Source organism: Thermobia domestica, chromosome 2 (genome assembly GCF_964235325.1).
Source record: "Thermobia domestica chromosome 2, izTheDome1.hap1.1, whole genome shotgun sequence".
Classification (NCBI taxonomy): domain Eukaryota; kingdom Metazoa; phylum Arthropoda; class Insecta; order Zygentoma; family Lepismatidae; genus Thermobia; species Thermobia domestica.
This window is the reverse complement of record NC_137455.1, coordinates 93,640,500-93,653,270: the sequence shown is the minus strand read 5'-3', so window position 1 is coordinate 93,653,270 and position 12,771 is coordinate 93,640,500. Positions and strand designations below refer to the sequence as shown.

Here is a 12,771-nt window from a genome sequence, read left to right as displayed (position 1 = left end):
GTGTTAAAGTTGCAAACAGATAATATTTTCATAACTTACTGCACGTTGCAGTTGTTGTAGGATTTGACAAAAATCAGTTTAATATACTTTTAAAATGTAGACGAAGCTGCTTCTAATATTACATAGAAAAATATACAAAATTACCTTTCAAATTTTTAAAAATCAAAACTCATAGTAGCTAAATATCCTATGAATATCATTATTTTATCCTGGTCATTATGAGATATAACACAGTAAAGCAGTAATAAATTCTTTGTCTGATTAATGTATTTGATAGTAATATTTTCATAATTAGTGTTTAAATATCTTATTTGTTATTCTTATTTAATAGTTGCCGACGGCATCCAGGAAAACCTTCAGAAAGCCTTATCAGAAGCAAACAAGGCCGTATCCGAGGCTGATGAGGTGATATCTGAAACAAAACAAGTAACAGATAATATAGAAGGAAAAATAAGGCCCCTTCTTAACAAGCTTTCTCCTGACGATATACTTAAACTTGATATGACAAATGCAGCAAGTAAGCTAATTTTATGCACAAAAAAAGAAAAAAAAGTTATCATTAGCGATAAATACAAAGGTTCTTTCTTTTCTTTGTACCTTGCAATTGTAAAAATTTTTGTTGTAGGTTAGGGTTATTCATGAAAGAAGATAGGAGATTGTGAATACCTGATTCCTAGTTCCACTCTTGTTTTTCTAAATCTTTATTAATTTCTTGATTTAACTTAAAGTTCGAGCATATATTGTGAGTATAATTTCTAAAGGAAATCACCTTTGCATTTATTCTTACTTTTAAGTTAGTAGTATAAACAATTGTTACGTACAGGGTGATTATAAATGATTCATCGGATTAGAAAAGGGCTGTATTAAGAAATGTATAACACACATAATTCATGAAAATATACAGAAACTGGCTAAGTTTCATACACACTGTTAGAAATGTTTGGTGTGGCTTTCTTTCTGTCGTTACGCGACATACATCTATGCAGTAGTTTAGTTCGCTCCAAATGCAGTCTAGCATATCCCTACTAATGTTAGTAAATGCAGCTATAATGCAATCCCGGAGCTCACCCAAGTTGTAGTGGAGGTACATACTGTAATTGTGAATAGTCTGTCATGAATGTTATAGTGAGTTTTGAACTATTGTGAATGTAAATAAAATATGTTGGAGTAGAGTAATGTAATGGTGAATAGTCTGTAAAGAAGGTTATAGTGAATAGTCTGTGGAATTTCGAACGTAGGGGGAGAGTCTATGTTGGAGGAGAGTAGTGTAATAGTGAATAGTCTGTGAAAAATATTATAATTAATATTCTGTGGAGCTTATAACGTAGAAGAGAGTAGTCAAGAGTCTGTGTGGATAGGTTGGCGGAAAAAAAAGTGCACACATATTATAAGAAATATAGGAAAAAGGACGTATCTATTTTATGGAAGTTTTTACTTAAAACTGATCGTAGGTAAAGAAATAGGGAGAATTTTACAAATTTTCTGTAAGTTTGAATGCTGATATAGCAACAGCAATACCTGTTTTGCAACTAAAGGTATTTTTACATAAAGTTCAATTTTCTGTCTGTATGTTTGAATTGACTTTTGTACTCATATATACAAAATTAGTTTATACAGTATTTGTTTACACTTAATTTAGCTATATTTTTTCTATTTTGTTAATCATTTCAGTTCGCGAAGCTGTTAGACAAGGAAAAGAAATTAAAAGCGAGTTAAGAAATAGAGAAGCAAGAAAAGCAAATATGACACGTTTAACAGGAATATTTGACGCAAAACTTGACGAGTTGAGAAGTAAGATCATGAGAGCGCGCCACGCTGCTCAAGGTGTAAGTATGCACAGACATAACTAGTAATTCATCTTTTCAATATTATAAATAGAACCAACATGTAGTTTAATGGTATCTAGAAATTTCTAGAAGAAATGTCATTTTCACTGCTGTGTATGTAAAGGAAGTATCAAATGTCGATTTGTAATTTCAATATGTGTTTACTAGGAAATGCTTCCATGAGTTACTGCGAATAATATTAGGCGTTCTGTACCTTTTATACAGAATTGGTCTGAACACAAAATCTCGCACGAAATTCGAACACCTTGTACGGACGTCTTGGTAAACAACTCACACCCCTTTTGCTTCCTTTGTTTATATCTAAAGGAACTCTGAAGCACGTGTTTAACTATTTTAAATGAAAAACCTATTTCATATCTCAGAGGTATAGACATTTTATAATAATAATAATAATAATAATAATAATAATAATAATAATAATAATAATAATAATAATACAATCCCCTCCCCTTTTTTCCCTTCTATCAGAAAATGCTGAAACATGTATCTAATAATTCTAAATGATAAGTAAGTTCATATACCAAATTTCATGTCTCTAACTTCAGAGATTCGGAGATACGGATATTTTAATATAACAATTGCCAGCTCTCTTTCCTCCTTCCTTGTCGAATTTTTATTTTTAAAAAATCCTTCCTTAGTAGTACCTTACGTCACAAATCCTTTATTCTGTTCAAAATTCAAGTATCTAGCTTAAGCGGTTTGGCTAGACGTTGATCAGTCAGTCAGTTATTCAATCACACAGAACTTCTTCCATGTATAAAAGCTAATAAAGATTATTTTGTTATGTTTTACCTGCAAAGCAAATATTGTTGTAGCCAGGGAATAAGATCAGTATATCAGTCTGCAGGGAATTAAAAAAAAAAAGCAATATAGTAGCTAAATGTTGTAAAAATAAAAATAACAGCAGAGTAAATCCTCAATTTACAGACTAATTACAGCAATAGGTGTCTGTAAAATCAAAATTCTGTTAGATCGCTAATTATTATGAACAGTATTTAAAATAGAATATTACAATTTTAATATTGCTGTATATTGTAAATGTAAAATACTTAATGTATTGTACGCCTACATATTATTTGAAAAAAACTCATAACTGCATACTAGAAAGGTGAAAATAAGTCCCAAGCTGCAGCGGTTTTCCCCTTGAATGTTGTTTCTTAATAATCAATGAACTTAAAATTTGTTCGAAATCTTCGCCTGAACAAATTCTTTTCTCCAAATTACATTGGGTATATTAGTAAATTCTGTCCATTGATTCGAGAAATCCGTTAAATCGCTGGTTTATTATACGTTTTTTTTTTTTAAATCAGCAGTAGGATTTTGTCTATTAGAAACGGATTCATCTGTTTTATACATCTTGCAGTTTCATAAAGTTTCTAAAATCTATCTTTCAAAGTGGAAATTAGGTCCAGTTAGTATCCTTCTAAGATTCTGCTTTATATTATCTTCCGACTTCCTTCGTTAACGCAAAAGTACCTTTCTCACGAGTTTCTAGAATCGTTACACCTTTGCATATATTTCCGTTCGAGCAGTATATACTCTGCCCATCTTAGACGTCTTGGTTTTATTATCAATGTTTATATGATATTCAATGTTAAATACATAGCAATCGTGACTGAATTTGTTTGTCACGAGACAGAGCCTAACAGTAAAGTTTTGATTTTGCGCCATGGAAACTTCGAGTTTTTTAAACTTCCTTAAACTTAAGAACGAAAATCTAACACGAGATGCATATTATTGCTGTTTTGTTTCAGATTTTCTTCTAGACAATTTGTGGGGAAACAAATACCATATTCAACAAACCAAACGTTGCGTAAATATGAATCATATAATACAGAGATGCATATTTCACCTTAACAATAAGCTTTAAATTAAGCACACATCGAGAATAAAATTTGATCGAAACAATATAATTCAGTTAATAATTTAATTAACAAAACTAAAAGTAGCGTTATCTACCTCTTTTATCTTCCTCACTAAAGTGCTTAAGCCATAGGTATTCTGAAGTTTTGCTTGGTTTACTTTTATTAAATATATAAATAGTATATCCTTGCTATTATATTTATAAAATCATGTATAACAACTATATTTCAAAATTACTTGTTGTCTATCGTACAGTTTTAGAGGAACAAAAGAATCAATTATATAAATAAAAATAAAATTAAAAGGGAAATATTCATAGATTTGGCCCATGTGTTTAAAGTGACAAAGTTTTCCGGAGGCTTTATCCTGCGGGATCTTCTATGATTCTGCAGATATTTTTCGATGTAAGAGGAAATCAGTCCTAAATGTGGCGAACTTGAATGCAGGCAATATAACCGTACCAGAAGAACGAAGTCTTTGTGTAAATTTATCCTTTTAAAAATATCTACATGTGAGAGGGATCTACAGAGGTTTCTTTTAAAATTTTATTATTAATTTGTGTTTCCTTTTTTTATTCCTTCATAAACTTTGATGGACTACGTGCATGGTTAGGTATACAAAGAAGACACAAGTGCAAGGATATTGATATATGATGACGAGACCCCCTCGTATGTAATATATTAAAAGCATATTCACATAATATAATTTTTACTTTTCATCCCATACTTTTGCCGAATAGCTTAAGACTTTGCCATACTAAAAATGGAATCCAAAGTTAACTTAGATAATAAAAGCACTTTTTCTCTTATGTAAGAAAGAAAGTTGTACTGTAATAAGTTAACAAGACATCTCTTTTAACTTCAATAAAATTGATGATACTAAATGATGTATTCTTGAGTAAGAAATTTTATATGCAATGTTAAATGAGGTGCAAAATCGTAAAATCTAAAACAAGTAAGGACCTTGAAATATAAACGAACGATATTTACTGAACCTAATGATACTGAAGAAATGCACTAATGGTGTAAGAAAATACAATATTTGCAACATGTCGTATAGTAAGTAATACTAATTAATAAAAGCTATGTTATTACCGAACAAAAAGCTGGAAAATAGAGGATTTCATTAGCCAATTTGTAGTTGGATATTTACTTTTTTATTATAGTGTCTCTTGTAGTGTGTTAGACAAATGAATACCTTATATGGATTTACTTTCATTGCAGATCAGGTTATCGTTAACCAGTGCCGAAGACTCTCGTGGAAGATGTGGGAGAAGTTATCATCTTACCGACCTTGGCACCGTATCCTCAATTGTGTTGACGTACGCCATAGCTGGAAATGAAAAAAATTCACTTTTATTTTATCTACCAAGTAACATTTCCGTAAGTTTTTTCCCAGATGTCATTGGGCCATGTCTTTCACGAAGTTTCTATCATAATATTAAAGTTTCATTTATGATGTTTGTGATTTAATCTATAATAATTTATATTCAGTTCTTTCGGTTCAGAATATCAACTACGTGTATCTCCTCATTTCACTTATTCTCTTTTACCTTTATATTATTATGTTGTAGTTTGATGTATGTGATATTTCGGAAATGAGTAGATCCAAATTTGCTATTTTATTTTTCTCTGTGGGTAGAGAAGAATAGCATCGTATGAAGTCTAAAGAATTACGATCATTGTTAGATTACGTAAATGTATAGGCATTAATTTAGAAAATAATTACAGTTATTATTTGTTGTCTTAGATTGTGTAGCAACTTTTAGTCCTAGTCTAGACAGATTAAGAAATGAGATTAATGGAGCAATATATATATATATATATATATTATTTTTATTGCCATTATTTTACGATAATAAGTCGCTGAATAGTCAGATCTCCATGATTGAAACGTATAGCAGAGTTATTGCTAGTTATTAATGTTATGATAACTTACGTGTATCTTGTTGCTTGACGTCTTGTTGGGTTGTTAGCTTTGGGATTGGCACTGTCACCACACAGCAGTAAGTGAAATGTTATATGTATTTGTGGAATGTCACTCGCCTTGAAAGTTTAAAGAATTTGAAAGTCGAAGAGTTTGAAAAGTCCCTTGAGCCTAGAAAGTCTGTTTATAAGAAGTAGTAGGTGTATTGAATAGGCTTTGTCTCTTGTAGAGTGAGCGATGAGACGTCGTCTCTGTTTTTTTGGTGCGGAACTCCTGGTCATTTTAGGCGTCTTATCTTGTTAATGTCTTAATGGTAATGAATCGAGAGTTGAAATCTTAACATCTTGAGTGAAGAGTAAGACTTATTTTAGGTAGATGGAGATGGATAATATAATGATTGGTTAGTCTTGTTTATTTGTACTAAGTTTTTTTTTATAACTGTGGGTAAAATTATAACAGAAACAAGAACACAAATCGGCGGCGAAACAGATCTTTTCTTTTACTACTATTATGGTTTTCTGCGTAACTTATTTAAATAACAAATGGCTATAATAATTAAGATGTTGATAAGAGTTTCATTTCTTTGAGTGCATTTTTAAGCAAAGGATAAAGTCTGAGTTTAAACTTCAGTTGTCTCGTCTAAGCGTTGTCTCTTGTGAACGTTTGGTAAAACAAGCGTTTTGTCTTATCGAAGCAATCAATTAGAATGTGCTAACTTCGAATCAGCTTAAAAGAGAAAATGGAATGGGAAAAGCTTCCGGTGTAAATTAAAAGAATAATGTTTATGCTTTGGAAAAACAAGATGGCATAATTAAACCCGCTTTGATGAAAATAACCTTGGTGAATCCACGAATAACAGCAATTGATTTCTTGTCATATGCTCCATGTATTTTTAACAAATTAAAGAAAGAAAAAAAATACAATTTACATACACAGGAACACAAAGTGCAAGAAATATATAAGCATGCATTGAAGGCTTGTTTGGATTGTATCTTGCCTTTTGTATGCAGACTGGCCACTGTCTTTCTCTCAGTTTCCCGAAACTGTCAGTGCAATCCTCCTATGTTTAGTTGTTTTGATAATTATTCTAAAAGCAAATTTTAGTTCCTATTGAAAATTTTCTCTACTAACATTATTTGAGGGACGGGGGAGGGTTGAGGAATGCAAACAAGCTGTGACACCATCTCATTATTCTCCTGATATGTGTAAGAGAAATCTTGACCAGGACTGGCTGCCTAAACGGCACTCGAATACGTTTACTCGACTTCTCCATGTTAGTGATTTGTAATAGCTTACCGGTTTAATTCGTCGGTTCTTAATCGGGAGGTCGTGGGCTTAAATCTTATGATTGTTCATGCTGACAGTTTCTTACGGCGTGTTCGTTCGCTTCCATGCAACACATATTCGAATTGTACCATAAACTATAGATGCCCTGCTCGACTTTTTTCAAAATTTCTCCCTATCTTTCGTCACTGATATTTTCTATCATGATTTCCAATATACCGTATAATGACTTGAATAAGTACAACTGGAAATTTGCTAATAAATAAATAAATAAATAAATAAATAAATAATAAAAAATGCTTCAGTACTTTGATAACAGTTTATTTATTTATTTATCTCTTAGTTTGTACCTTGTAATTAGTAATAGTTTGCTTTATAATAAATTATTGTTAATTTTGTTGTTGCAGGAAGACTTTATGGCCATTGAAATGGTGAACAGAAATATAAGATTTTTGTGGAATGTTGGTGGAAAAGTAGGAACCGTCACTCATCCAGAAGAACTGAGGACTGCCAACAAAGACTATCAAAATGATAAGGATTGGTATCGTATTGAAGCTGAAAGGTATAAAGCTGCAAACTATGGTTTAGTTCCTCCCTTGATATATATATATATATATATATATATATATATATATATATATATATATATATATATATATGAGTTCACTTCATATAGAAGAAACTATCAGAATATAGTAGAAACACTGTTACAATATAATAAAGTGGACTATAAGCTCTCGCAAAAGACTTCATTACACGAGGAGGGGAAGAATTAGGAAACAAAGAAACTTTATAGGAAAGAGAGGAAATTAAGAAGCATACCGAACGCCGCCATGGTGGCATTCGACATCTTGATGTTCTCTCTTTTGATTTTTTGTTTTCCTCTTCTTTTTTTATAACTCGAGAACAATCTATTAATGATCGAAAAGCTTCAAAATTTATTTTATGTTTTGATACGCATACAGTCAACAAAAGCCATGTTTTCTAGCGCTTGATGTTTTGTGTTATATTATTTATATTGTATTCTTCACTATATTCACATAAGAACACAAAATGAACTTCAATCTTTCTGACCATTAATCGATACTTCTCAAATTATAGAAGAGAAGGCCAAGCTATGGTATAGCTTTTGTCACAATATAATATCGCACTATTGTTGCCGTCACGTAACGTAATTAATTGTTACGCTGAAACAAAGTTTTTTCTATGCTGTGAGCAATTACGTGGCATACATAAAAATATTTTTAGGTGTTAAGCAAGTTAAGCATAAATCATGTTTAGATTACAATAATAATACACTCATCAGTGATAAATCATGCAAAGCATAGTTGTTTAATGCATAGACGCAAATGGGATTTACTTGCTATGTGAAAGCATAAAACTTGCTGCTTTTATCAACGGTGCAAACTATAATGTTTTGAAACATGTGCTTAATGGAATGCAGCAGCGCCATACTTTAATTCTGTTTATTTGTGAACGGTTTCTGCTTAAATCAGGTCACATAATAAATTACTCATTTGCACGAAACCCCCAAAAATTTCAGACTTTTTCGGAGAACTCCTGGAATTACCACTGGTCATAGACTCAATGAAAACTCACCAGTCTTATTTCGCTTCAGTATCGCAACAGAACCTTCCTTGACTCTCCTCTCTGAGAAACTCATTGCTACATTACCGAAACGTAAGATTACATTGTATCTATAAGCTTTGGGTCAGACACTTACATCAGAGAATGGAATTAGATCAAGATATTACATTTAAGAGTTTCGCCCTCGGACCACAAAGCACTATTCTAAAGAACAAAATATTATGTGATTGTATGCCCTCCGGGGTCTCCTTTAGCTGCTATGGGGAATCAAAATTTCACAATGTGGCAACGTCGCATATTAACTTGGGGCCATTAGCATTACTCTACGAATACAACAAGCAGTTGAATCGATTGTTACACTAATAAGTGATGCTAGTGTCAATCAATATCGACTTTAGTTGCCATCTGGAAAGAATCGATCTAACTATTTGATAGATTGGTAGATCTAATCTATGGTTCTTTATTTGCGACGTTGCCTCTGCAATTTATGTTTCCAGGCAGCGACTCAAAAGGTATACAAATATATATATATATATATATTATATATATATATATATATATATATATATATATATATATATATATATATATTGCTTTATTTTGATTTGTAGAATAATGCTCTGTGATCCGTAAGCGCCATTTTTAGAACACCTGTATATATATATATATATAACGAATGAGAAGAAAAATAAATAAAATAAAAGAAGTAAATGAAATTGAGGAATAAAATATAATTAAAAATCAAGTGAGTGAATGAATATCAAAGTAATTGATGTATGATTGCCTATAGAAGCACAAGAAAATCGAATTAACAAATAAAATAAGTTTTTTGAGCTGCTGTGGTTCGATATCCGAATACGATAAAAAGAACAGGAAAAAACCACGAAAATAGTAACGTGTCAGTGTTGGCTATATTTGATAATATTGAATGATATAAAGTAATCCACGTGATCCATAATAGTTCTAGCGTAGCAGTTCAAGAAGTTACTGAAGAAAATAGCAGAGACTACTGGAATAGTTTAACAAAAAATGTTAATTTTCTTTTAGACATACAAGGTTAATAGTATTCCATTAATGTTAGATCTAATTTATTTGTTCCTTCTTTTTCAGAACAGGAAACATTGGAAAGCTTACTGTCGAACAAGTGGTTCCTCCTGAAGGAACAACACCGAAGACAGTTGAGGAGGCTTCGAAGTCACACTTTAGAAAATTCGATGTAGGAAAAGAGGGACTAACACTTTACATTGGTGTTCCACCTAAACCTCACAAAGCTCTGAAATCAAAACATTTCTATGGTTGTCTTCATGAAGTGAGAGTGGATGGCAAGCCTGTTGGACTCTGGAATTTTATTACTGATGTAAAGGATAGTTGTAGGCCCTGCACAGAAGGGTAAGTATCCAATGTATTTTAATATATTCTCACTTTATTAATTTTTATTAATAGTTAGAGAAAATAGGCCAAGTACTCCTCACAAATACGATATAAGTTGTTTCAACAAAAATACAAACAAAAATGTTATTTTTCCTTCTAATTTTGAAAAATGAATGTGAGGAAGTGGATTGAGAGAACGTAAAACAGTGAGCTATATATATATATATATATATATATATATATATATATATGAGACAATGCAGTGACAGAAACACAAACGTAGGCAGTGTTTCTAACTTCCGTCGCCCTCCCTTGTCACTGAATTATCTTGAGACCTATTAAGGTTTAGAAAAGAAAATTAAGTAGCGGCTTCTCTTTTTGCTAATCCTTCCCTATTTTCTGTTTTTCTTCTTCTTTGTGAGGAGAGTGCAAATTTGCCTAGCGGTAGATGGCTTACCTCTGTTTCAAGGAATTTGGTTCGATGTTTTGTGGTGGACAACGTGTGTGAGGGGGTTTTCTCACAATTTTACTGTTTCTTTGCACTCCGTTCATTCTCAGCTCTTGCATTATCATATTCAGTTCAAAATATCATTCATGTTCTTTGAACTGTAAGGAACTAAGTTGTGAATATAATTTAATTATTTTTTATACTAAATCTTTCTACCTGTTTTTGACCATTACGTCAGAAAAAAACTAAAGAAGCTTATTTTACTTTGACTGTGGACATACTTTGAGTATGCTTTTCGAATTAACAAACAATACCTAAAACATGAGTAATCCGTTTTATTCTTGAAAAATAAAAAAAAAAAAAAAAAAAAAAGTAAACTACAATCAATTCTTTGGACATATGAGAACTTTTAAGAATTATTTTTGAAAGGAGTCTAAGGTGTTTGAATTCTTGTTGGCTCTTTTTCAAGAAAATTTAAAAAAAAAAAAAAACATTTACAGAGAAACGGTTAACAAAGTAAAGAGATATAATTAAACTTTCTTTTCAAGCCAAGAATATTTTGGCTTGGAAGTTGAAGAGAATCAAAATCTTTTCAATTTTACGTCAGACGGTTATGCCGGCTAGGCTAAAGGAGATAGTGATGATGAGAAATGAACGCAATAATGGAATGAATGAAGTTGGACAAAACAGGAGAACCGCGAGAAAACCCACGCACACGGTGTTTGTCTACCACAAAGTCCACTTGGCGCGAGCGGAAATAGAACCAGGGACTACACACACCAGAGGTGAACTCTCTACCACTGAGCCAGTACAGCCCACATAAAAGAATCAAGTTTGATAGTATTATTACAATTGTAATTTGTGATAAACGCAGTTATGTATCATTTCTAAACTCTTTCCGCGGTGGCTTAGTGGTAGAGCGTTCACCTCTGGTGCAAGGGGTTCCGGGTTCAATCCCAGCTCCCGCCAGGTAAACTTTGTGATGGACAAACACCGTTTGCCTGGGTTTCCTCGGGGTTCTCCCGTTTACTCCCACTTTCTTCATTCCACCATTTCATTTATTTTTTTATCATCACCGTCTCATTTAGCCTCACCGGCATAACCGTGGGACGTAAAACTCAAATATTTCATTTATTTTTTTCTTTCCTTTTACTTTAACAAAGTCACATTCTTTTTTAATTCTTTGCCAAAATTCAAATTGTTTTCTTCCTCTAATGTTTGGGTTATAGATATCGAAATAATTTGATTGCCTTTGTAAAGCAGGTGGATCTAGAAAATAATATCCATTTTGCAATTTACTATTTTGCCTCTTTTATTCTACTTCAAATTTGCTTAAAATTTGATTAAACAATATCCTGTTGTTGTTCCAACCCCCGTAGGATGTACTTAAATATATTACCTGAATATATACCTGTACCTGATTATATTATATAATTACTAAAAAGAGAAATAAGTTACTATTTGATTAGTGTTTTAATGTAATTGTAGTGTTAGCTACTTGAATATTGAATATGATCCTAACAATGAATAACGCAATAAACACATAAATAATGATTTGTTTCCTGGATATATGTAACAAGAAAGCTATTGCTATGTGATTTACTTCTTTCTTCTTCTTCTTCTTCTTCTTAACGCTGCTTCTTGATGCCGGACTTAGCGTGTATGTATAAAAATGTTTGTAAATACGAAAGTACATTTTAATGTAATTGTAATGTAATTCTAATGCAATTTTGAAAATATCAATAAGTTAATTTTGAGTACCTGGTGTCAAAATATATATAGTTTAACCCTTTCAGATCCAATGTTTATTCCAATGGACATGTAGTTTATGGTGTTATTCCTTATTTTATAATGGAATGCTGTAGTTCAGAACATTTGATACAGAAGATGGATAATGGATTGTCCTATTAATTGCATAACTTGCATTTTAAAGATTTTTCTTTTTGACTCTGAAGTACAGAAATATTTCTTTTAACGACAAAAATGAAACCCGTCTGAAAAGGTTAAAGTTATACTTCAATATGAAGTTAAGTTGACAATTAACCTGTAAGCTAAGTTTCAATGATATATTTATTCTAATATGTTAAGTGTGTGAACTTCTGTATTCCAAACAATTTATTCGAAAATAAGTCGAAGTTCGATTGTTGGAAAGAGAAAATTATAAGAAGTTTTATGGAATTTTAAGAAATTTAACGGTTTAGTAAAACTATCGTCATAATCATTATTAGCTCTCGGCGGAAGCACATGGGAGCGTACTGTTTCACTCCAAATGTGTATGTGTGTATGAATATGTGGTACTTCATTTATCGGTAACTACTGGCGGATCTGAACTAAATTTGGTGGGCAAGTAGCCTATGGTATAAGGAATAAAGATCGCTATACTTGGTGGCGGAATTCAGAAATGAAATGAAATGAAATTTGTGAGTTTTACGTCCCACGGTTATG

General features: G+C 31.8%; 1 protein-coding gene across 4 annotated transcripts in view; it reads left to right on the top strand.

The window, feature by feature from the left end:
* LOC145674111 (laminin subunit alpha-2-like) overlaps positions 1-12,771 on the top strand; it is a 174,586-nt gene that overhangs the window by 115,841 nt on the left and 45,974 nt on the right. For all 4 annotated transcript variants that reach the window (XM_081743938.1, XM_081743936.1, XM_081743935.1 and 1 more), the window contains 5 exons: positions 332-517; positions 1,672-1,826; positions 4,934-5,092; positions 7,328-7,482; positions 9,618-9,896. In XM_081743938.1, the coding sequence (XP_081600064.1) occupies positions 332-517; positions 1,672-1,826; positions 4,934-5,092; positions 7,328-7,482; positions 9,618-9,896 (934 nt within the window). The remainder of the gene's footprint in view (positions 1-331; positions 518-1,671; positions 1,827-4,933; positions 5,093-7,327; positions 7,483-9,617; positions 9,897-12,771) is intronic.